General features: G+C 44.2%; 1 protein-coding gene across 24 annotated transcripts in view; it reads left to right on the top strand.

The window, feature by feature from the left end:
- Positions 1-26,806, top strand: part of CACNA1C (calcium voltage-gated channel subunit alpha1 C) — a 607,203-nt gene that overhangs the window by 100,032 nt on the left and 480,365 nt on the right. For all 24 annotated transcript variants that reach the window (XM_036236201.1, XM_036236195.1, XM_036236199.1 and 21 more), the window contains exon 2: positions 23,097-23,418. In XM_036236201.1, the coding sequence (XP_036092094.1) occupies positions 23,097-23,418 (322 nt within the window). The remainder of the gene's footprint in view (positions 1-23,096; positions 23,419-26,806) is intronic.

Genomic DNA, 26,806 nt, shown 5'->3' with positions numbered 1-26,806 from the left:
GCAGCGTAACAGCTTGTCTATGTCTTCCACTTGGTTGGAGCCCCTCTAGGCAGTGACTGTGCTTTCTTTACCACTGTAGTCACAACAGGGCCTGGTACCTAACAGGCACTAAGGGTTTATTGAACAAATAGGTGAATGGGTGGCTTGATAAATCATTTCCGGTTTAAACTGCACTGGGTGACTATTAATTTCCCTGTTCAGCAATACTTTATGATTCTGTGTCTATGGCATTCCTTTGATTCCCTGGCCTTATAATCCTATTTAAAAAGTAAAAGCAGTACTTTGACATCGATTAGGTTTTTGTCGATAGGTGTTTCAAATCTTTTGATTTCTAATCCATTCTAGTCATGTTAAACTCCCTTTTTAACTGCTTAGTTACATATCTGTTTCTCTGACCCTGTATTAGTAAGGAAAGGCTACCAGCCATAACAAGTAGCCCCAAACTCACCGACTTGATACAAAAAAAGTTTATTTTTCAGGTATGTTGCAATGCAGGTATTCCTTGTTAAGCGACCTTCCACAGGGAATTCAGTGACCCAGGTTCCTTTCTTCCGTGGCTGTGCCCTCTTTTAGATCTTTGGAGTCCTCTCTGTTTAGCTGATATGTGGGGAAAGAGAGAGGATTGCAGATGGGGAAACAGAGACTGTGTGGGAGTTTCTCCCAGGCCAGGACTGGATGGGAGCACCAGTCACTTCTGTTCACATTTCATTGACCAGAACTAAGTCACAGGCCACGTCCAACTGCCAGGGAAGCTGTAAAATGTGGGCTAGCTGTGACCCTCAGGAGGAAAAAGGGAAGACAAATAATCATGAGCATTAGCAGTTTCTGCCATCACATTCAGTCTTAAGTTCCGACCTCGCGTGTTCCAGGCCTGATTCCAGAGCCCTTCTTATCCAGGGCTTTTTCTGTGCCCCAAGCTCCTTGGTTTTTTATCTTCCAACTCTGGGTTTTGCTCCTTACTCAAACACTCTGGTCACTCACTTATAACCTAAATCCTTTTTGCTCACATGTCTGGGACTGGACCATGTATGTGGTCCTTGGTACCTGGCTGCCATCACATGTGTGCTCCTTGGATGAGAGCTCACCTTAGTCCAAGTACCAACATGACAGAGGAGAGTCCTTTCAATATGTCCGGTGCTTTGAAGTCCTTTCTATGAGTACTGGGTATGGATTGAAACTCTATTTTTAGTTAGAGAATGTGAAGAGTTGCAATAAGAGCCACAAAATAAGTGAGACATTGGAAAATACAGCTTTGGGAAGATGGAAGAACCAGTGCTGTGTCTATTGAAGGAGACAAGTCTGAAGGGAAGAGCCAACCTTTATGTATATGTAAAAAATTGTTTTAAAAATGGGTTTAAAGGTGATAATGCTAGAGTAGGTAAGGTAGTCTTGTTATGCTGACAAAGGAGGAAGTATCTTATATTTTAGTGTGAGAATTTTAGGTAAGAGATGAAGAAAGAATTTGTCAACTCCAGAATTTGGGGACCTGGTTATTTAGGTTGTCATTTGCTTTCCTGGAAAACAGAGTGAGTGAGAGAGCTTGTCTCAGGTGCCTTAGAAATGACCTGCCAGGGTGGATGAGCAAGCTCAAAATCTTTTTTCCATTCTGCGATTCTAAAAAAAAAAAAGAAAAAAGAGGTTGGGTATTATGCTTTGGGCTCACACCTCTTTTGAGAAACACTTAAAGTATTTGTCTTTGCATAAAATTTCCCAATGGTTTTATAAGTAGAAGGGATATTGTCTTGAAAGATTTCAAGAACTATGATGCCTGAATTCCATTACCTATTTTATCTATCACCCACTCACTCTGCAGGTCACTCACTTGAGCAGGTCACTTCTATATTTGTCAGACCATCTGATTATCTATTAAGTGGGGATGGGATGAGATGAATTTTTAGAAGGTTTGGGTGGGAAGTAATTCATGTTTATAACATGCTTTAGGATATATACGTAAAATATCCTAAACAATTATACTTTTGTTAAGTGCATTTCTCTGCATCTTGGTTCTTTGGGTCTTGTCTTAAGATGTACAGTTTTTTTTGCTCATGCAAACTTATTAGAAATGGTCTCTTAAACTTGTGTGCTTCTTTTAGTGAGGCCTAAAATGGTACCCTGCATTGGGGAGGAAGCGTGAAGCTAACACTTTCAGGCCAGGGACCTAACTGTGGAGGTCGTCCTGAGTGAAGTAGTTCAAACACATGCCCTTCAGCCTGTTTGGTTTTAACTAGTGGCTTTGTACCAGTTACTGAGTTCCTCTGTACTTCTGTGTTCTCATCTACTTACCTATGGGATTGTTGAGGATTAAAATAAATCAACATATATAAAATTGTGAGAATGGGATCTAGTCCGTAGTAAAGGCTCTGTATTAACTATTATCTTTATGCAAGATTTTCAGTTGTCTCATTTTCCTCTATGTTATTTGTTGAAGAGGGCCCCTCCCACACATTTTAAAGGGCCCCAGTACTAACTGTATGCTTACAGACAAGAGGAGAAGGATGTTTCTCCTTCCATCCTCATGTTGGCTCGAGTTATGTCTGGAGATGACCATCAACACAAAAATTGAAGTGACCAATTTTTCAGTATGTAGAATTTAGTTGGAGTGGTTATTGTATGTAATTGCAGCACCGAGGGAATAGTAGAGGACTCCACTGTGTGAGGGAGCTGGTAGCTTGCGCTCTGTTGATATTCTTAAACGGATCAAGTAGACGTTCAGTTGGTAGGGAAGGGCTTCCAAATCCATATTATTACTTCTAGTAGGGTCAGTGGGGCTCTGAGACTTTGCATTTCATAGTCCAACCAAACCAAAACTGTTCCTGTTTCCCGTGAGTCATTCTGCCTTTACCTACAACTCTGTGTTTCTGAGTGATTTCACTTGTTTCACGTTACATGCAGAAGGCCGGGGCGGGGGTAGACAAGTGGTAGTATACGAGTATATAGAGAATAACTATACTGTGTTTACTTATAGTCTGGCCTCTTTCGTAAGCCCTGATCTACCCCTCCCTGTCCCCTTGATGCTGGGCCTAATACCCCTGAACTTGGGGGAAATTATGGGTGGGGAGGTAGAATAAACACTGCTTTAGAAGAATGGGATTAATTTGCAGGAGCTGAGGCCGCACTCTTTAGAAAAATTAAATTTAATGAATGTTCATTGAGCACCTCTTATATGTAAAATACTGTGCTAGGTGCTGTGTGAGGTACTTGGAGTAATTAGACTTGATTCCTATCCTCAGTGAGCTCATGATCTCCTGTGGGAGACAAACTCAGACATAAAACAGGCTGCAGTGGGTGCAGGAGTGAAGGCACGAGCCATGGGAACTATCGTACATGCTATGCTATGAGAATCCTTAAGGTCCCAGCTGGCTCAACTGCTGCATGTCATACAATTCTGAGACTTTTTACTATTTTTAAAAATTTTATTGTGGTAAAAAACATAAGATTTACTATCTTCACAACTTTTAAGTGAACAGTTTAGTAGTGTTAAGTATATTCACATTGTTGTGAAATAGATTTTCAGAACTTTTCCATCTTAAAAAATGGAAACTCTATACCCATTAAACAACAGCTCTCCTTCCCCCTCTCCCCATCTCCCGCTTACTCCAGCTCCTGGTAACCACCCTTCTACTTTGTTCTGTGAATTTGACTACTTAAGATACTTCACATAAGTGGAATCACCTTGTATTTATCATTTTGTGGCTGGCTTATTTCACTTAGCATAATGTTCACAAGATCCATTCATGTTGTAGCATATGACAGAATTTCCTTCCTTTTTAATGTTGAATAATATTCCACTGTATGTATATACTACTTTTTGCTTATCAATTCACTTGTGGATGGCCATTTGGGTTGCTTCTGCCCCTTGGCTGTTGTGAGTAACTTTACTATAAATATGAGTGTACAAATATCTCTTCCAGACCCTACTTTCAACCCAGACATGGTAGCTGGATCATATGGTAATTCTATTTTAAATTTTTTGAGGAACCTCCCTACTATTGCTCGTGATAATTGCACCATTTTACATTATCACCAACAGTGCCTAAGGGTTCCAGTTTCTTCATATACTCATCAGTTCATCAGTACTTGTTAGTTTCTTTTTTCTTTTTTTTTTCTTTTGACATTAGCTGTCCTAATAGGTATGAGGTGACATTTCATTGTGGTTTTGATTTGCATGTCTTTAATGATTAGTGATGTGAACATCTTTTCATATGCTTATTGATCATCTGTATTTCTTTGGAGAAATGTCAGTTGAAGTTCATTTTTAAAGTGACACCTAGAAAATTTTGTTTCTGTTCTGCCTATAGCCCTAGACATCTGGTATTGCTTTGCTGCTGTAGAGATGGCCATATCAGTTCTGTACCAGCAGAGGCTGTGGGCAGTGGGGACTTTGTCCTTGAGAAGTCCCAAATGTACTGTTTACTGCTGTTGACTAAATAACCAAGACCACTTAACTCTACCTTCTTCCTGCTGCTTTTAACTTACGTTGATTTTGCATAGATGAGATGTTGAGTTTATTAGTTTCCTATTGCTGCTGTAACAAATTACCACAAATTCAGTGGCTTAAAAAATATAGTTCTGTAGGTCAGAAGTCCAAAATGGGCCCACAGGGCTTTATTCCTTCTGGAGGCTCTAGGGGAAGAATCTGTTTCCTTACCTTTTCCAGCTTCTGGAGGCCGCCTCCATTCCTTGGCTCATGACCCCTTCCTCCATATGCAGAGCCAGGCAAGTAGCATTTTCTCTTTGCTCTCCTTCCTCTGTCTTCTAAAGATTCTTGTGATTACACTGGGCCCACCTGTATGTTCCCAGATAATGTCCCCATTTCCAAATCTTTGGCTTAATTATACCTGTATAGTTTCTTTTATCAGATAAGGTGTTATATTCATTGTTTCCAGGGATTAGAACATGAACATCTTGGATAGTCATTATTCAGCCTACCAAGCTGAGCTTCTGTAGTAAAGGGCAGTAGTTAGAGCAGTTTTTATAGGTTGGTTTCTTCTTTTGTTGTGCCTTCCAGCTTCAGCATATTGGGTCAGTAGAAACAATATGCAGAAACCTAGAGGCTTGGACTCCGGTTTTGGCTTGACCTTAACCTGGCTGTGAAACCTGGGGCAGACATCTTGTTTTCTCTGAGCCAGAACATCCTTACCTGTGAAAGGAAATGCTTGGGCCAGATGGTCTGTCGTGCCTGTCCAGCTCTGCCATGGATGAGTCTGCTCCCCTTCCTCACTCAGCTCTCATTTCTCCTTTCATTTACTTACTTGGCTTTCTCCCATCAGCTCATGGAGAGACTGAGGCTGTCCTGAAGAGGTACAAGAGGACAGATATGTGAAAATGGCTCCTGAGTGCCAGTTATTTAAAGGAAGACAGAAATAGCAGAAATGAAGGGTACAAGGGCATAGTTTTATTGCCTTTCCCCCTTCTGCAGTATACCCACATAAAGTATCCTTGATACAAACAAAAAAATGTTACATGCCCTGTAAGCCTAATTGGGTCACAGATGACTACTTGCACAGCGATTTCATGTGAAACTTTAATTATCCTTCATTTCTAATTCAAGCCTGATAAGGCCAAATATTTGTAAACTACCAGCCAGATGGAATCTGTATCTCCCAGTAGCTCAGATGTTGTGTAACCCCATCTGTATGGTGACTGATCTGGCCTGTTGTCCTCAAGGAAGTGAAAGAGTCTTGCCAACTCTGGACATGGCATTGAGGGGCAGGCTGTCACTAGGTGTTGTTGTTGTTCGTTCTCTTTGGAACAGCTGGTCCAGCTGTGCTCTGGAGTGGGCTGGGATAAATTGCTGGAGGACAAGTGGCATCCTCCTGTGGCTGGGGATGGGGGCTGTCACTTCTTGTGTCTTTATCATTACTATTTCTTTATCATTGCTAAAGAAATAGTGTTGGCTTGAAATAGTTAACCTCTAGTGAGCATTAATTGATATTAATGAATCCTATTTTCCTTATATTATTCCCATTTTACTGATAAGCAAGCTGATGATCAAAATTAACTTAATGAAGATCACATGGCTAAAAACTGGAGAGTTCAGACTCAAATTAAGATCTGTCTAATAACAAAACTCATATTCTTTCTACTATGACACTTTTTATCTCCTGGGCTCTTCCCTTCACCTAAAAGCCATTGCCCTTAGGTGTAGAGTATGGGAGCCATGGGTGATGGGGAAGAGAGGAGTGTCTCAGTTACTGAGGCACTGAGCCAGTCTGGAGAGGGTGACAGCTCACAACCTCATGCTCTGGCCAGGCCAAGACAAGTGCTTTAGAAAGCTAAGCTGCCTGAAGCTAACCTTTGGGCTAATTTCGAATTGGCTGCTTTGGTTTCAGGCCAGATTTAGTTATAGACTCCAAAAGAGCACATTCCCTGGCTGGGAAAATGTGTGTGTGGGTGGGTGGGAGTCTGTGTGCACATTTGTCTGGGTGAATGTGCAACTGTGGCCTCTACTTCCTGAGGAGGCTGGTGGCTTGTTGAGGTAGAGAGAGTATCTTACATGCCTATGTCTCCCATAGCTCCTGTACTAGTGAGGCCCGCCAAGGCATACATATACCCAGACATTTTTGACCACTTACCCTTTGCTAGGCACTGTGGGGGCCGAGACAAGGGCTCTGCTCTCAGGGTTGTATCTGAGCAGGAGGGAAAGGCACATGCATAATTCTGTAGCTATAAGGAAAGCAGTGGTAAGGCCATGAGCAACACAGAGGGAGGTGATCATGTCTGTTTCTCCAAGTCACATGCTGGGGACGCACACATATTTGTATGTGCATGTTTATATGTGCATGCATGTGTGAGTGTGCTTGACGGGACTCTGTGATCGTGCGGGGAATTTGCTTTCCTGGACCCCTTATCCTAGGCAGGTGGCAGATGCTCTCCTTTCTTCCATCACGGATCCCTTTACATGATTGTGTGATTACTGATGATTTGGGGTCAATGGGTGGGGGCTTCATAACTCCTTGGCTCAATTGGGAAGTTAGATCAGACATTTGCCATCCTGAGTGAGAGCCATAAGCCCATAGTTTATAAAGAAAACTGCCTTTCTTTTATGATGCTCAACAAACAATGAGTGCAGTTGCAGGCTGCCAGGGGACCACCCAGTAAAAAAATCAGTGTTTAGTCCATGTATGTTGTATGCCGAAAGGACACTTCTTCAGTGGAATACTGACTACATAGAGGAGATCAAAGCAAATGCCCTATTTGCTCCCAAAACCCCTCTATGTGTGTGAAATCTAGGTAACTATCATCTTTAGGAAGATGCTTCTGCGTCACCCCAAAGATTCCATGTATGTGCTTTTATCTCTTGTTAGCGAGTGATTAGCCCCATTTTGCAGATTGGAAAAACCTCATACAGGAAGGCTGCCAAATGAGTCAGACCTTCAGGAGGAGCTAATGAGCAGGTAACTGTGATTCCAGTGACATTCTGCTCCAAATCTTGAGTGTATCAGGGAGGGCCAGGGAAAGCAGCTTAATAAGTCAGTAGACATTGCAGGAACTGGGCACTTTGGGGGTGCAAACATTGCATATCCTGCTCTCAAGGCATCATGGAGATCCTCCTCCATTAGCTATGTTTGTTGAGTCTCAGAAGCATGGTCCTATTTCAATGACTGCCTTAGCAAGTGAATGCCTTTCAGATTCAAGTATTTATTAGCATTATAGAAGGGAATTCAGGGATAGAGTGAGGGGCGTCTCAGGGTCCATCAGGGAAGCCTATTTCTTTTGCCAGAAAATTCCAAATGATACTTTTCTGCTACCCACATGTGAATTCTAGAATCAGTGGATGCCAAACTAAAAAGTATGTAGGACTGTAGAGATCATTTGGTAAACTCCCTCATTTTACAGATGAGATGACTGAAGCAAAGGGGAAGATGAACTTGTCTAGAGTCACACAACTTTTTAGTAGGGGAAGGGGAAGTGGACTCATGTATCTAGCCTCATCCTTGGTCTTCTTGACTCAAGGGGGAGATCTGACCAGGAAGTAGGAGGAGCTGGAGCTGTCTGTGCATCAGTGGAAATGTGGAGGTTTGTGAATAGCTGATACTTTGGGCAGGATCCGTTTTGGGGTGACCACAGAGGGCTTCCTGGTGCTGAGCCCGATGACCCTCCTCAGGCCAGGAGTGTGCTCATACCTCTCCTTCGTTGCTGTAGGTCCCAGGGACTCAGCTCACTTTAATAACACCATCAACAACAAAAGCATCAACAACAAAATCAATGACTACTGTTCACTGAAAACTTTATAAGGCTGCATCATGTTAAAGGCTCATAAATGTTTAAAAGTTCTTGAAACAGCTCAGAGGTAGCTAAGTCTCAGAGATGTTAAGTAACTTGCCCAGGCTCATGGGCCAGGTAAGTGACCCTATAGAAGGAGAACTTTGGCCTCACATGACTCCTGGTCTGTGCTTTTTAACTATAGTACTGCTCTCTCTTCTGGCTGCCACTATTCACTCAATTCCCTTGGGGTCTGTCCCTAAAATTCAGTGTTTCCAGATCCCACATTCTGTTTTCACATTCTTTCCTTGCTGTCTTCATAGACCAGCGCCAGATCCAATTTCTCTTAAGGTTATAACCCTCCTCCTACTATGGGGCCATAGTCAGAGGAGAGTAACAAACACGGTGACCAAGTTACAAAGACTGTAGAGTTTTACAGCCTTTTCTGCTCTGTGAATCGTAACTCCATTCTGAGATGAAAAATGGAAGTGCTGTCAACCTCTGCCTCCTACTTTGGGCTTATAAAGATGGACTTCCCAACTTTCCCCTCCACTCCCTTTTGGCCCAGGCTTTAGATGCAGTCTAGGCCTAGGGAGGAATCTGGGCAGCACCAGAGGTGCCCTTGGCCCAAGTTGGGAACTTGGATTTCTGAGGGCCCCTAGCCTAAGGTGTTAGTCACTGTCCTGAGTCTCTGCCCTACACAAGGACAATCCTTGTTAGAGGTTTCCTCAGTCCTCCAAGGAGAAAAAGAGGAGGAGAGGGGCCAGGAGGGGTCAGATACTACTGGTCTAGAAGGTGTCAGAAAAACTCAAGCAGAAAGAGAAAAGGAAGCTTGGGTTCAAGGAGGACAGGAAACAAATGCACGTGGGGTGAGAGAGCTCAGGAGGTTCCTGGCTGTAACAGGCTCTGAAGAAAGAGCATTGATTTAATATACCAGAGAAATTGGAGGACTTGGAGGAGGATAAGTTAGTTCTAGAATGGGTCTCATTGGATGGGTGCCATGTGCATCTTTCTGCCTTGGTGTCATTATTAGCATTTGTCTCCTTACCTAAAATTACCAGGACACTGAGTCCAATTCACATTCCTTCAACAAATGCTTCTTTTATACTGATGCATATCAGGCCCTGGGCTAGGCACCAGAGCTACAGAGAAGTACAAGTCATGGCCTGCCCTGGAGATACTCCTAGTGCCCAAGAAGAGCTTTTAGACAAGACTAAAGCTGTGGAAAGGTCAGGGATTGATCTAATGTTCTTATAACCCATCTTCCCGAGCCAGCAATCTGATGTCTGATATTCAGTGTGCCTGAGAACACTGTAGATGTGTTTGGATGTGAATCTGGTTTCACTCAGTTGTGACGGCATGTTTGTGTATGTGCATGTGTGATTTATTCGATATTTGAAAACAATTTATGACCAGAATTCTTTGCATCCTTCTCTGGGTCAGTGTCACGTGCTGAGGGCCCGTGCAAGTAGGCTGCGCAGGGAAGCACTTGGGTAGGGGTAGAGACCTGTCCAGTCGCACATCTCTCCTCGAGACTGGTCCGAGTTCACTCCTAGCTCTTCCTGGAGGACAGCTTGAGTAGCTTACATCCCAAATGCCTTCACCTTCTGGCTTCTTTTCCTGAGAAGGCAGCCCGCCCTTCTCAGATCTCTTTCCTCTTGGAATGTTCTTCCAAGGTCTAAGTCCAACATTCATCCTACTCTGGCTTAAAAAATATTAAATTAAAAGTTTTATATTATGTAACATTTGTATAACATAAAATTACCATTGTAACCCTTTTTATGTATATAGTTTAATAGCACTAAGTACTTTCATATTATTGTACTTCTATCACCCCCATCCACCTCCAGAACTAGCTCATCTTCCCAGGGAAATTCAGTATTCATTAAAATATTAACTCCACATTTTTTCCTTCTCCCAGGCCCTAGCAAACACCACTCTACCTTCTGTCTCTATGGCTATGACTCCTCTAGGTAGCTCATATAGGTGGAATTATACAGTATTTGTTTTATGACTGGCTTATTTCACTTCATATAATGTTTTCAAGGCTCATCCATGTTGTGGTATGTGTCAGAATTTCTTTCCTTTTTAAGACTAAATAATAGTCCTTTGTATATATAGACCGCATTTTGTTTATTCATTTATCTGTCTATGGACACTTGGGCTATTTCCACCTTTTGGCTATGTGACTAGTATTGCTATGAATGTGGTTGTGCAAATATCCATTCAAGTCCCTGCTGTCAGTTCTTTTGTATATGTACAGAAGTGGACTTGCTGGATCATATAGTAATTGTATTTTTAATTTTTTTGAAGAAAACTATATGATTTTCCATAGCAGTTGAACCAGTTTTAAATATTCCCAACTAGCAATGCACAAGGGTTGCATTTTCTCCACATCCTTGCCAACACTTATTTTCTGACATTGATGATACTATCCTAATGGATGTGACATGCTCTTTGGCTTTGAGAACTTCCATATAAACAATGTTGAGCCCTTAGGAGTCCTGGGAAAACCCTGGGATAATAAACAAGAAAAGAAAGGAGGGCTGGAGGGCCTTCTTCCCTGTGTTGCCCTACCTAGCAGAGAGCCCCTTAGATTAAACTTGCCCTCTAAGCACAGGCAAATTGGAGGCAGCCAGTTAGGGTAGCCACACATACTTCCTCAGGTCACCTCTCTAGCCAATATCTCAGCCAGTGGGAGGACGAAGTAGATGTTGGGCTGCACTTTATCAGACCTGATCTTTGAAGTCAGGGGGAGGAGATCCCCACTGAGGACTGGGGAGGGATGATGAGAGCAGTGAGATGCCTTGCCAAAGAGTTCTAGAACCTGAATACCGAGCTCGAAGGAACTCTTATTGTGCTTGGCTGAGAGCCCTTTCATTCTGAGGAAGAGGAACTAAGAGCCAAAGAAGGAGCACGATTTGCCTGAGCACACGACAAATGGGCGATGAAGCTGGGACTGGACTTCGAGTCTCTTGATTTCTAGCCTGGCTCTTCTCCCACCAAACTCAGGGAAGAGTCAAGACGGCTGCCTATCTGTTCGAAGCTTAATGTTTACCAGGAGGCAACAGCTTCAGGGGGACTCGCTTATTTTTCCTCGCCTTCCACCTTCTTGTCTGCCTGCTGTCTGGCAGAGGTTTTGTGGGGATTAATGAGATAAATGGCTTTGACTTTTTTGAATGAAAGAAGCATTATACTTTATACAAAGCATCATTAGCAAATGGCCTGTGAGTACAGAGGAGTAAGCTAATGTGTTTCTTTTGTCCCATCTCAGTAAGAACTAGAGACATCTTAGGAGTAGTACAAGTAGTTATGATTGGGTACTTTTGTATGTTATGTTTTTAGTGTGTAAAATATGCAGTAACTCTCCTCCCCCACACAGTGCAATCTCACTGACATGGAAGAGTTTCAGAGACTTTCACTAAAAGAGGATCCTTGGGAAATGGAGAACTGTTTTCAAGGGTCTCTGGAATTCTCTGTGTTTTGAATTCTCTAGATAGATTAGTTTTTCCACAAATCAACACTATTAATATTTATGTGTGAGATATAGGAATTTTTAAGAAGTGGTTGCTTAACATGGAGGGTGTTCTTCTGGGAAAAGATTTTTTATAAAACATTTTCATGTTTTATCTCACTTGACTTAAAATGAAGTGCTCTTCTTCGGTGCCCTGAGGCTTTATATATGGGCATCTGTGTGACACCTTTTTATTAAGTAACACCTTTTTTGGGGGTAATACTTTGGGTAGTACTTCATTTAGTCTTCATGAGTGTTCTGTGAGGAATGTATTATTATCTCTGTTTTACAGATGACGCAATTGAAGCCCAGAGAAGTATACATCTTGGTGCTTGGCAGTGTGGCTGGTGGTGTGAGCGACAGTCGTAGGGTGAGGGGCCTGGGTTCCGATGCTGTGAGGCTCTGCAGCTGGAGGGGCGCCACTCATTCCCTCTGATGTTCAGTTCTGCTGCAGCTTCTTCGAAGGCATTGCAGTTATATGGGTGGCACGTCTCAGACCTACGTCCTGAGCCCAGGGGTCCTGACTTGCAGTCCTAGTACCTTTCCCTCTGTGTGCACATACCTATTCATTCCTAGTGGAGCCCAGTTGATATTAAAATGGAATTATTTTTAAGAATCGAGATGACAAGAAAAAGGAAAGGATCTTGCCCATGAGTCTTGGATAAATTTCAAATCAGCCATTTCACTTTATCCTTAACCTAAATACTTTTGTTTACAGAGATTCACAGCTGGAAATACAGGGGTGCAAATGATCCTTTGCTCAGTGCTTAGGTTTGAGTCAGCAGAGGGCTCCACAGAGGTGTGTGCTGAGTTTTCAGACTTCTTGTTTCTCTGGGAGTGCAGTTAGTGCTTAGATTTTCCTGTGTGGTGGAGAGTGGGATGAAGGGGCTCCAGGCAGGTGAGGAAGGAGGGCAGTCAGTTGCTAGGTGGGGTCTGCATATAACATCCTCACCTACCCCTCATGGGTAATCGGCATCTGAGGCTGGTTTAGCCACAGTAAATTTTGGAAATATACTTTAAAAATAAAACAAAATCATAGATTTTTTCTTTCTGACTACCAAAGAATTATTTATTGTACTGAATTTGGCAAATATTATTAAAAAAAAATAGCTTGTACTTATAAAGTTCTTAGTCTCATCCACTATTCTGAGAGTTTTACATTTATTTACTCATTTGATTGTCACAGCAATGCTGTGGGATAGTCACTGTTGTGATCTCTGTTTTACAGATGAGCAGTCTCAAGTACAGAGAGGTCATGTGGCTGGTTCAGACACAGCTGGCAACTGGCAGAGCCAGAATTTACATCCAGTCGGCCTGGGTTCTGAGGCCACAGTCCTGTGTTCTAGGCAGATTTGCTTTTCTGGGGACTAGTCTTACTTGTTACCTAAATATGACCACTAGTAATATTTAGATGTGAGGGTTTTTTTGTTTTGTTTTGTTTTAGTTCTTCTTCTGTGGAAAAAGAGTCTTTTGTAGAATTGGGGCCCTGTTGCATATACTTTTTTGAACCCTGTTTCTGTTGCTTAAAGTTTGTTGTGGAATTTTTCTATATTATTTTGCAAAAACATAATTTTTATGGCTTCCTAAAATTCTGTGTATGAGTGTGCATTGATTTATCTAACCAGTCCCCCAGTGACAGGTTTTTAGGTGATTTCCAATTTGTTATTGCTGTAATTTGCACTGTGGCACATTGTTGGAGTCTCTGATTAGTCCTTTAGGATAGCTTTGGAGAAGGGTAGTCAAGTGTTAGAATTTCCTAAAGACTCTCATTAGGAATGCTAAATTGCTTTCCTGACAGAGTTTATCAGCTCATGCTCCCCTCTGTGAAGTGGAAGAAGCCTGGTGGAGCTCCAGGCAAAGTCAGTTCTCCCAAAGAACAGAAAGACTAATGGCCACCAGAGGCCGAGTCTGTGAGCTCTCAGCTCCAGGCCTCAGCCAGGCCACACCTCTGTTGCGGGACTGCTCTGCCATCCGCCCAGATCAGAGCCCTGGCTGTGTGGCTGGACATTCACAGGTGCTAAATGGAATTAGAGGAGTTACTGTTGGCTTCCACAGGTGCCCTGCCCACACCAGCGGGAAACAATAAGCGGGCAGGGTGAGTATTGGCCAAGTAAGCCTTCCTGTCATCTCATCATCCCAGATGGGGAGAAAGAAGGAGGTTAAGGCCACTGAAGAGACTAAAAACTGTCCTCCCAAGATAACTGCCTCATATGTGTTCTGGTGATTGGGAAAGGTGCAGTCACTCTGTGTCTCTGTTCTCCTACCAAGAAGATGGGGCCGAAGTAACAAAACCCTCAATATCATGGGACCAGACATCTAAGTAATTAATATGTTTGGAAAAAGTCATAGGACAATTATATTTTGAGATATTCACTCATTCATTCATTCAACACATTTTAATTGAGCACATACTATACTCCAGGCTGTTCTGGGCTCTGGGGAATACAGAGGTGAACCAAATAGACAAAGGTGCCTGCTTCTGGGGTCTTCCCTTCTGATGGAGGGAAAGAAACAAATATCCACTTCACATATGATAATTACACATTTAACATATGACAAACATACTGACCTAAAATAATTGAAATATATAGTCTCCGTAGATTTCTGCATAGATGTCTGTGAAGGCTAAATAAAAATTCTGCAAAAGAACCTCCATGTGGCAAATGTGTTTTGATCACCTACTGATAACCACTCTGCTAGGATTTCGAAGGCCACAAAGCTGGTTCCTGCTGTCAAGGAGCCCATGAATCACTGGCAGGATAAGAGAAGGGCCCAAATAACAGAGCATTCCCCCCCTCTCATGCGCTTACTAGCTCAGCAGAGTTGAGAACTAGTGGTGTTGGGGCTGCTCAGCGCTGTGCCAGGCTACCATGGCGCTCTTTCCCACTTCCCACACGCCTGGCCCCTCCCCAGACACCAGCAACTGGAAGGATTTCCCATTTTCTACCTGAACAACTGACCTCAGTCAGGGCTGGATCTACTTTTTTTTTTTTTTTATTACAAAGACTACTCTTTTGTTACACTTAAAAAGCTGAATGCTCACTATTGAAAAACTTGAAATGATTCTCAAACGGGTCCTATACTTTAGGTCTGTCATCATCAGGTAGTGATAGGTAGGTGCCTAAGTTCAAATAGCAAGAGGCTTGGAAATAAATGAAAGAAGTATTTTATTATTATTATAATTTATTATCTGTGGTCAGAAAGCATGGTTTACTGTTTGTACCTATTCATTTGTTTTCTGCCTGCTTTTCTTCCTTCTCTCTGATGTGACCTGAGAACCATGGGGGAAATGGCTTTAAGATGAGGGTCTTCTAGCCAAGATAATATTGGCCTCTGGTCTTCTTCAGATGGAGGCTAGTTTACTTCCGGTGGGAGTCTTTCCTAGGATTCTTTCCCCTCTCTTTCTCTCCTTTAGATTAGCTGTCCTGTGAAGAATAGCGGGGGCTGTGGCGGGGGGTGGGGGGGAGCTTAATTTGCTGGATCACTAGAAAGTGTGAGCACCAGCAGCATTACCACTCTTCCAGTTGGTTTGGGCTTCTGAAATGCTCTAGGTTCTCTGCCTTGGCCCTGGTCATCAGAGTGAGGTAGGTTGTTGAATAGATAAGAGATAGTTTTATTTAAGGCAATGCCCATCTATTGAGTCAGGAAGATAGCCACAGATGTCCTTGGTCCTCATTGTTTTGGAGCATAGTTGACTACTTATGGTCATGGCCTATTCTGAGCATCCCTTTCTCTCATAAACTGGGCTCATAGCAGGGTGAGGGATGAGGAAGGCAGAAAGAGTAAGACAGTGCTGTTAAAAAGGGTGTGATGGTAGCTCTGGTAAGAGGAAGCAGATGTAGAGCACCACGGTTAACACTCTCAGAAGCCTCTTTGGGTGCGTGCTGTGGGGAGATGGCTTGCATTCCAGCTGGGATGTCTGGGGGCTTTCTTAGGCCCAACTTAGATTGGGGGGAAATGTCAGCTTCCTCATCTACCCTTTGGGAAAATTAGTTTCTTATTCACTTGTCAAGAGTATTAGCTACTGAAAAATGACTTTTGGTTTGTTTTGTTTGTCAGGTCTTAGAATGTTTTTTGCTTTGAAAACATGTCCTTTTGCATAAGATGGTTATTTTCTGATCAGAAAATCTGTCTACCCATAAGAATATGAATCCATTAGTTCTTGATTGCTTTTTAAAAAGATCCTTCACAAATTAGAAATAAGTACTCTACTAGTATTCTTTGCCATTTTTCACACCTGATTCCTCATCATGCTCTTTACACTACGACTTACTCTTAATATTGACCTATGCTGTTCAATATGGTAGCCACTCACCACATGTGGCTATTTAAATGTAAATTACTTGAAATTTAATAAAATTTAAAATGTAGTTTCTCAGTTGTTCCAGCTGCATTTCAAGTGCTTAACAGCCACAATGACCGGTGGCTACTTATTGGATATCCCAGAATTATAGAACATTTTCATCATTGTAGATATTATATTACACAGAGCAGCTATAGATTGTATGTCTCAGTCAAGGTTCACACTCTCAACAGGCACTGCGGTAGCCATATTAAAAAATTGAAATGCTCACTTTTGATAAACTTGAAATGATCCTCAGCTAGGTCCTATAATTTAGGTTTGCCATCATCGGGTGGTGATGGATAGGTTGAGATTTCCCTCCTCTCCCTGCCTGGATATAAATGTAAGAAGCATTTTATTATTGCTGCTTTATCAATATTAAGATGAAAGAGACTTCATATAGGAATTTGAGGGACTCTGGAATAGTTAAGAAACTGGGGAACCTGGAAGTCACTGTGCTAAGAGATGGCTCCAGGACCATACCACCTCATTTAGGTTCTGGGGATCAGGAAACCATTACTAGAGCCTTGCTGGTCCTGTAGCAGTGAAATGGATCCCCTCCCTACCTGACTTACTTTTAGTTCCGTTCTTGAGTTGGCCAACCCAATAGTCATATCAGTTACAAGGGACATTAGAAATTGTAGTTTTTAGTGCTCTATTCTCTGCAAGATAGAAAGGCACAGCAGAAAGAGGTTGGAAGAGTTATCAAGTTAGTCCACAAGTCCACCACATCTGCCACATGGTGCTATGCAAGACCGGATCCTTCTCTAGATGAGTACCACTGGGCTTGAGGTGGACAGGGCCCTGGTTATGTTCTAAGACCAAGACACAGTATCTTCCCTGTTCAAGTTTGCTGGCTATCTTTGTAATACACTAGATAGAGAAGATTAATGGCCTCCTGTTTTTTAGTTATTGGCCTTTGATGGGCAGAGAAAGCATAGATTCTGTTTCAGGTTGGCTACTATACTTTTAAAGGGAATGTAGGCCCCTTGTTACTACAACAAGATAACAGACAGCAAGAGCCAAATGGGCTTCTGCAAAGATCTCAGGTGACACCTTGGCTGAGTGAAAACATTTTCTTTGCACTATGGAGATTGCTAAGTGAGAGGATGGTTAGGATTTGGGAGAAATGCATGTAGAGGTCTCTCCTGTCCAGGGATGAACTGCTTTCTCTTGCTCTTCATAAATCAGTCTTTGTTATAGTTGTGTGTACAAAGCCTGTCATTAGTAGTGACCTGCTTTGTACATGGAGGAAAGTAATAAGGCTAAGGAAGGAGGCCCTGCTGTTGAAACAAGCCTGCAGCCCTGTACCTTTTTCTACACCTATGGCTAACTGGGGATCCTTTTATGGAGCTGGAGGTTTGAGCATCCCTATTCAAGAGTACTATGGAGGCAAGGAGATTGGGAGCACACTAGTAGCCAGTGTTTGAGCTCTGGTTATTTAGATTAGGGAATCAGGGTTGGGGGTTTTGCAAGGAATCCTTTAAGCCTAAACCTGAAGTGTGAGAAGGATTTACCAAGCAAAGAGCAGAGGGAACAATGAGCTAAGTATGTGCAAAGGTACCGTGGCAGATAAGAAGTGAGCGTGTCTGAGGGGTGAAGTGAGGCCACTATGTCAGGAGTACATTGGACTAGGCCGAAAGATGATTGGGATGAGCTCACAGAAGCGGGCAAGGACCGACCTAAGCAGGCTTCATAAATCATGCAGGATCTGGATTTTGAAGAGGTTTAACTAAGAGAATGACAGGGCCTGATTTATGATTTTTATTTCTACAAAGTCACTCTGGCTGCTGCATGGAGATTGGACTGGGAATAGGCAAGTGAAGGGAGAGAAATGTCTGGGGGTTACTGCAACATTCTGGGCAAGAAGTGGATGGTGGCCTGGACTAGGGAAGTGGCATGGGAGATAGAAATCATTGCTCACAACCTCTTCCCTCAGAAATTCTCCAGCATTGCCACAACCAAAAAGTAAGCAGAAGGGCCTGAATAAGCTGACTCCAACAGTGTTGCTGTTTACCTGTTGTCTTTATCTTTATCACGACATCATTGTCAATACAGTCATTAACAAATAGATATCGACATCTTCTGGGATGTGGCCTTGGATCAGGTGCATGGATGGAAATGGATTAAAGGAAAAAATCAATCACTGAACACCTCCTAGGACCCCAGCACCGCACCACACCTCACTCACAGGGGTACCAAAGAAGCGTGAGCTGCCACCTCCTGACTGGGGTTCTTCTGTGGACTTTGCAAAGCAGAATGACCCACAGCTGATCAGTTTGTGCTGGGGTCTTGCCTTCATCTGGGTCCCTTGGAGAAGCAGCAGCTACCATGTGCAGGAAGAAGGAGCTGCTGCTCTCTTGAGGGAAGCTGGGCCACTTGACAAATGGGAATCATTTTCGTATGTATGAGGAAGAGATCACTGCTATGAGCACCCACCTCGTTATGTGTGGCCTGATCTGCTGAGCTGCTGCTCAGGCGCTCGTTCAGGGATGAGCACATCAGTGGAAATAGCCTAGTAAGGCAGGAGCCAGAGCAGACTTAAATGATGGCATCTTTTCAGCTGGCAGCCAGGAGACAGAGCTTTGAATCAGCTTTATAATTTGAAAATTGGTCTCTTTGCATTGGGTGGTTATTTCATGCTAACAAAAGTCATCAGGGACACAATACTGCTTGCCTTTCCTCTGTGGTGCTGCTCTAGATTCAGAAATGTTGAGTCTGAGGTAGAGGTTTTCCATTCCTGAGATTCTTGGAAAATTGTGTGCTCTTATTGTGGGGGATCTGGGAGTACTCATAGAGCTTCAGGTCTAGGTGAGGCAAATGCTTGGAGAAGGGGAGGCCAGGCTGGGCCTTGGAATACAGCCCAACCGTAGGAACCCTTAGGGGCCATGCCTGTCTCACCTGTGGCTTTGTGTAGCAGTGCTCTTGGTCATGTCACAGGGCTGCAGCAATGCTCAGAGCTGCCAGGACCAAAATACTGACAGCTGTTTTCTTGTCCTCAAGCTCGGGAAAGGTTGACATTCCGTTTTTTCCCATGGGCTTATGCGTATATTCTTTCTGCAGATGGTGTGCTCCAGAGAGGTCCTTGTGCTCTGGGAATGGTTCACAATGTGAATAAGGTCACCCGTGATGCAGGGTGGCTCATAAGGCAGCTTACTGAGATGTGGCTTTTAGAACCCCTCTTGGCTCTGTGGAGCTGTGGCCATATTGCTCTCGTAAGCCGTGGTCTCCATACCCCATACACAGCCTTTTCAAGGCAATGGATGTGTTCTTGCACTCGTGCTTCCTGACTTCTTCCTAAGTGTTGTCCAAACACTCCTTGGTTCTTGGAATTGGCAGGTGTTGTGGGAGAGGGGCATTAAGACAATGCTTGGAGGAGAGCACAGAGATTAGAATGTGCAGACAGTGATTTGTGGGAATGTGTGAGGTGTCAAGGGCTTGTCATTTGAAGAGAGTTGGGATTTGGAAGGGCTGACAGGGGTAGAGACATGACTGCTTTTATGTATGTAAGGGAAGAGAAGTTAGTCCAGGAATAAAATAGTCTATTAAGCATTGCCAATGCCAAACAGGGAGTTTAAGAAGGAAAAATAACATACCACAGATTGGACAGACACAGTTAAGAGTTCCAGCCTTCTCTGGTGAACTCAGTTATACAAGAGATGAGGGCACTTTGGCCTCAGTCACTCCAGTGCAGCAAATAGGAACAGGAGCACTTCCCACTTTCATTTATTGCAGAGGTGCCCCAGGTTACTAAAGGGGCTGTTTGTTTAGTGGATGGTGTCCTGTGAAGATCACATTAAACATAAAGGATCTCTTAAGGGTCAGAAATGCAGCCTCTTCAACCTCGAGGTCCATAGACCAGTAGGAGGTGTGTGCTTTGCTTGTGGTCATGTATATGAGCATGCACGTGTGTATGCATGTGGAGGGTGTGTGTGAGATCTGAGGAGATGGAGTATAGTCTAGCCTTTAACTGTGAGTCCTGTGCTTGCTGCAGAAATCTTCCATTGTCTCACTTTGTGACCTTTAATGAGTCATACGCTCCTTTGTTTTCTTTTGTGTTAAATAGAGATACTCATGCTCGCTTGTTATTAAAGTAGTTCTCATGCTTCAGGGGCCAAATTAATTTAAATTCTCTCTTCTCTTTGTTTCTTTGGGGTCTTATAAGAAAGATGAAGGCCCTTATTGGGGTCTTCCTTGCTGTATGCTTAGGATCCACATAGCGAGTGCAGGGAGGACAGTGGCAAGGTAGCTGAGAGGGGAGACTCCTAGGAAGTGTGGGGTTCTCCATGATCCTGACATTTTGGTTAATATACTTTACCCCTGAGGGTGCGGCAGCTGCCTGGAACAGTTGGGGCAGAGGAAAGGAGGAGGGTGAAAGGAATGTATGGTGAGAAGGGAGTCAGTGTCATGCTGAGAATGTAGCCATGGACTGAGTATAGCAGAGAGAGAGGCAGTTTTCCAGGCCCTAAGGAGTGGGGCTCTAATGCTACAGGGATCAGATGGCAATAGTGTAGGAAGCAACTGTCAGGGGACAACAAGGCAGTAGACCAGCTGGTACTAAAGAAGACCTGATGTGCTCATCTCGGTATTGTTCCGGTGGTAAATATGTGGCATCTGCAATACCTTTTTCTATCCTTGGTGCCCATGCAGACACCACAAATCTATCATGGTTTGCTTTTCTGTTGTACTCAGAAAAGTCTCAAAATCCTTTAGGTGCAGCATTTTGGACAAATACCAATCAGTTGGTGCAAGAGCGGAAACTTATTGTCTGTCACTGGTGTGATGATGGAAGGACACAAACTTTGGAATCTGGGAGAAATGACACCCCAGTAAGGTGCAGGCTTTGTGGCACTGAGCAATCATATTAGTCAGGTCTTTTTTGGTTGCCAGAAACAGAAACCCAATTCAAATTAGCTTGAGCTAAGTTACTTCAGCAATAAATCCAGAAAGCTCAGGGGAAGGCTAGCGTCAGGCATGACTGGATGCAAGAGCCCAATGGGGTTGTTAGTGCCTGTCTCTAGGACAGACACTGTCTGGGTGCAAATGTTCTGACTGGCTAAGCTGGGTCATGTGCTCATCTTTGAACTGGTTCCTTTGGGAAATGGGTCTTGTAGGGGATGGGGTGATAGGACTAGACAGCAGGTCACACCGAGAGCAAAAGTTATTTTAAAGTTAAATGTAGAAGGATCAGCCCCAGATACAAGCTGGGGAGAGGTGTGGGAGGGTGTCAGGTATTCATCTGAATTGTAGTGTGCTGCAGTGAGGAGAGGCAAGGGGTTCTACCAGGTAGCTTTTTCTGGGCTCAGCAGCTTCCCTGGAAAGACGATGTATACACTGAGCAGAGGGAAGGGTCATTGTGGAGGGCTTTGTAAGTCATGTACATGCAACTGGTCTGCCTGCACCAGCCACAGTCTCTCAGGCAACTGACATGACATCCAGATGTCAGGCTCTCTGCCCATAGTAGCATCCCATTCTCTGTGGCTTCTCTGGATCCTGCTACACTTTGACAGTTGATGGATCTCAAGGTCATACTTCTGTTTTGGGGCATTTAGGTTTGGGCCCAGGCTGAGCTGATTACTTGATAAATCTTTTAGGATTTTGAGGGGAGGCATCCAGCTAACTGCCTGAGGCGTGCCTACTGAGTATGTGTGGTATTTAGGGATCGTTTCGAGGGCTTCAGTTGCCTTTAAACCCGAGTACTGCAGATGTCCCTAGTCTGGATTTCGCTGGTTCCTACTCAGGTTTCCTTCCTGACAATGGCCCTGTACCCTACCCTTTCAACCCTGCCACACACAGCACCCTTTCCCAGATAGCAAATTACCCCAAAGCAGCTTACAGCAACAAACCTCTTGCTACCTGCCACAGTTTCTGTGGGTCAGGAATTGAGGAAGGGCTTGGCTGGGAGGCTCTGACTTGGGGTCTCTCATGAGGTTGCAGTCAGATGGTGACTGGAACAGCTGGAGGCTGGCTGGGAGTCTTTCTCTCTGCTTGCAGTCTCTCCATGTAGGCCAGTTGGGCTTCCTCACAGCATGGCAGCCTCAGGGCAATCAGGCTGCTTCCTGAGGTGGCTGACTTCCCCCAGGGCCAGCATCCAGAGTCAGGTGGATGCAACATTGCCTTTTATTGACCTAGCCTTGGAAGTCACATACTGTTACTTCTGCTGTGCTTTATGGGTCAAAATTGTCATGAAAGGCCAACTCCATTTCAGGAGAAGGGAGTATAGATTCTATTTCTCAAAACGAAGAGGACATCAGAAGATTTGTTTACCTGATTTAAAACCATTACAACCCTGTACCCCCTTCAATTAAACCAACACTCAGTGTGTCCTGATGGGTTTGAGGTACCTGGATATAACCTTGCTTTGGTCCAAACTCCTCATTTTATTATACTTATTTTTATTTTTTGGAACTCAGGTACAGAGATTTGGGTGAATCATACTCATCAATTTATTATGCGTTTGTCATCATCGATTCATGCAGTGGCTCCCTTATTCACTTCATTCATTCATTCATTCATTCTTCCTTTTTATCCCCATATCCTACTCTCATTTTCCTTCTCACCTTCCTTAAACAGCCATTCCATTCTCTTTAATGAATATCATTTTATTTATATATGTACTTATATAAATGTATTTTAATTTACATATATTACATTGTGTATTTGTCTTTTTCTGTATCTTTGCCTTCTTACTAGCACTGTGCTTCTGAAGTCCATACATGTTGTAATGTACACATCATATTTTGTCTGCCTAAAATGATGCGGTGAGACTAGAGACAGGGAGTGAGATATCCAGGGGCACATAGCTGAACTAGGACTAGAAAAGATTTCCTGACTCTTTTTTTTCACCATCATACACTGATGTTTTCATGTGCCACCTCAAGGCTCAAACTGCAATAGTTTGAAATAAGAGTTTTAAGCAGTTGTGAGTCTGGATCCTGAAGGTATCACGAATGTTCCTGGTTTCTCCCTGCTTGCAGTCTCTCCATGTAGGTGACTGTCCCCCTGGTGACTGTCGTCCTCTGTCCTCTTCTGCAGGTTCCAGCTATGGGAGCCCGCGCCCAGCTCATGCCAACATGAATGCCAATGCGGCGGCAGGGCTTGCCCCCGAGCACATCCCCACCCCAGGGGCGGCCCTGTCCTGGCAGGCAGCCATCGATGCGGCCCGGCAGGCCAAGCTGATGGGAAGTGCTGGCAACGCGACCATCTCCACTGTCAGCTCCACACAGCGGAAGCGGCAGCAGTACGGGAAACCCAAGAAGCAGGGCAGCACGACCGCCACACGCCCGCCTCGCGCCCTGCTCTGCCTGACTCTGAAGAACCCCATCCGCAGGGCGTGCATAAGCATTGTCGAATGGAAATATCCTTTGTGCTCTGGGCTGGGCAGGGTGCCTCTGGGCGCCCCGGTGGGGCCAGTCCCCCAAGTTCTAACCAGTGGGTTGTATGTGCTGAGCCTATAAGGTGTATTGTATGTGCTGAGCCTATGAAGTGGTTCTTAGACCTCCTGCATCTGATGGCAACACTGGTCAAATACAGAACTGTAGGCCCTATTCCAGATTCTGATGACTCAGAATCTCAGGATAGGGCCTAGGAATCTTGGGGTGTAACAAGCTCCTCAAGTGTGTGTGTGTGTGTGTGTGTGTGTGTGTGTGTGTGTGTGTGTTTGTTTTTTCATGTAATAAGCACCATATGAGAAAATAAACCTAAGAGGTTATAAAGTATCATCTTACCGCTGAGTTTGCCCAGGGACCCACTGATGTATTGGCTTACCAATGGTTTCATGCTGCTACCCCATAACCGTCTTTTCTTCCCATGTCATGGCGCTGGCATAGTTTCATGACCTCCCTCTTTCTAGAGTGAAGGAGCCCAGGAGATGCAAGAGGGCTGTGGTCAATGAACCAAGGCCTTGAACCAGCTCTTGGTTCAAGGCCTAGGAGCAGTGGTTCTCAATCTTGGCTGCACATTTGCATCACCTGGAAAGCTGTAATAAAATACAGGTGCCAGAGTTCCACCCAGGCATATTTTAAAACTCTCTAGGTGATTCTAATGTGCAGCCAAAGTGAAGAACACTGGCTTGCAGTATTAAACACAGATCCACTTTGTATGGAAACCAGTGAGTGGGTCCTTGTGAGAAAATGGCTTTGAAAAGTCAGGTTCTCACTATGGAATCACAGGGCCCTTAACATCATAGGAATTGTGTGTGGTGGAGCTGGAAAGGACTTGAAGATCAATAAGTCCACCTCTAACTTTCCCCAGTGATGATATTGAGCCCCACAGGAGCGACACTCAAGGTCATACAGTCAGGGACAGACAGGACTAGAACCCTGGTTCTTAGTGTTGGGCATTTTTATAATAAGAATTGATTCAGGCAGGGCTACCATGGCTCCCAAGGTTTGGGATGGGAGTGTTAGGTTTCATTCATGAGTTTCTATGGAAAGATTTTAAAGTTTTGGGTAGTGGTTGGAAGGCCAAAGATGACTCAGAGAGAGAAAAAAGTTTCTGTTCAGCAAGAAATGTTAGCTCTATAAATGTTCGAACCCCTCAACTCAAAAGTAACTTTTAAAAAATGCAGTTCAAGCCATGTGGCTGCTCCAGAACTGGCCAGTCTGTCCTGAGTGTCCAAGTGGGGTTCCAGTTCCCAGATGACTGTGTTAGAGGCTCAGCTTTGGGCCACTTCATCAGGCTGCTATCATAGCTGCTCACTCAGAATTGTGAGTGGGAGAGCCCAGCAGGTCAGGCTCCCCCAGAGATGGGGCAACTAAGGCCTGGAAAAACTGTAGAACTTGCTAAAATTATGCTGCTGGCAACTGACAGAGTGGGGTTTCAAGTACAGGTTCCTCAAATCCCAAATCCATGTACTTCCCACACCCCGTGCATCCATAGCATACAAGAGAGGTACGAGGGTGGACGTTGAGGGGATACAGTGGGACTTGGATTTGGATCCTGAGCATCTACCACATCGCCCCCCTGCCACCTGTGTTCTCAGTGGCCCCAGGCAACCCACACCCCCAGAACTTCAGTTTCATCATCTCTAACAGGGAGTAACTGCAGTTACTTTCTAAAGTATTAGCCAGGGCTGTGGAATCCACACATATGGAAGCATGTTCAGAAAAGCTACCTCGGGAGATATATTCAGTGAGTACAAGTTACCTTCAAGTCCACCCTTCCCCTCCTGGAAGTGACGGCTCCCTGATGAGGAGTACTGAGTGATGAATGAAGTGCCAGTGATGTATAGGCCTTGGGAAGAAGAGATGGAGAGGTGGCAGTGATACACAGGGGAGGCCGGGGAAGAGTGGAAGAGCCAGGGCTTCCTAACAGAAGTGTGTGAGATGCTGTCCATGGAAACTGGTCAGGCCCCATGAGGCTGGAGTTAGCAGCCACGTTAACAGGACAGTTACCCAGTGTGCCAGCTGTGGGCTTCAGCCACTTCGTTGCATGAACCCCATACTTGGGCAAAGGGGTGCTCCGGCCACCCTCCCAGGGAATGTGCCTGCTCCCTATCAGAGAGGAAACTGTCTTGGCAGTGCTGATTGGGTGACGTTCCCAGATTGCCTTTGAAGGGTAGCTGATAGATAAAGAGATGGTCTGGTGTATGAGCCAGTCAATACTCTTTAAAGAATGGAATCTGAATCTGACATTAAGAGGAGAAGGCAATTTGAAAAATGATCTGGTTGTCCCAAGGTGACAGAATGCTTCCGGGCTTACCTAATCCTCTGCTTTGCAGCGGATGGCTTTTCTTATCTGCCTGATTGGTTTCTTTACCTACTCTCTTCCCCAGCATTAGCCAGTACTTTTCATATAAGGTGATGGATGGATAGCTTGAATAAGGGAGGAGGTAGTACTGATAATGCAAGAAATACCCCAAGGGTAGCCATCAGCTACTTTGGTGGAGGGATCGAGCTGACGTTTGAGGACTAGAGGTCTGGCTCAGCTGGTGGAGGAACACAGGGGACCAGATGACAAGAATGAAACTGACCAGCCTTTGGGCTGAATGTAACTTTCCTAAGGAGGTGGGGAATAGGCTGGGAGGGAAGAGATGTGGTAGGGCTGAAAGAACTAACTTCCTAAAAAAGTTTCAGGGTAACTTCAGGATAGATTAGTGTAGGGTTGTCCTCACAAACTCAGACTCTAGAGCTAGGCTTTCTGTGTTTGAATCCCATCCTTTCACGATCTCTGTGACCTTGGATGAGTTAACATTTAACCTTTCATGTAGAAATGAGGATAATAATTGTACATTCCACTCAGGATGTTTGTGTAGAGCAGTCAGAATAGTGCCTGGCACAGAGTAAAGTCTCAGTAGATGTTAGCTATGCCCTTCCTGTTGCCATCACCACCATCATCATCAACATCACCATCATCATCACTTGTTCCTTGGCCAACTCAAGGGGCTGCAGGCGTGTTGGAAAAGATGAGTCAGTATGTCTGGTTCTGGTCCTGGCTCTGCTATTTGCCAGCTTGGGATCTGGGAAAGGTTGTTTTATTTTCTGTGTCTGTCAAGCTAGGAGGTTGGACAGGTCCACTGCATGCTTTGTTGTTGATATCAAAGCTTGTATAGAAAATAGCAACCTTCATGAGGTGTGCTGGGTCAGTGCACACTGAACTACATCCATGGGGCCATGGGGGACGTCAGTAACTAGCATACTGTCTGGGAAGCCTGGACTAGGTAATCACTAAGATTCCTTCCAGGCTCAGGATTGCCTTGTTAATAATAGAGATCAGAGGCATCTGTGGCAGGGAAATGAGCACTG

The sequence above is a fragment of the Rousettus aegyptiacus genome, unplaced genomic scaffold (assembly GCF_014176215.1).
Source record: "Rousettus aegyptiacus isolate mRouAeg1 unplaced genomic scaffold, mRouAeg1.p scaffold_m13_p_2, whole genome shotgun sequence".
In the NCBI taxonomy this organism is placed as follows: Eukaryota; Metazoa; Chordata; class Mammalia; order Chiroptera; family Pteropodidae; genus Rousettus; species Rousettus aegyptiacus.
The sequence above is the reverse complement of the archived record's forward strand: the minus strand, read 5'-3'. Positions and strand labels throughout refer to the sequence as shown.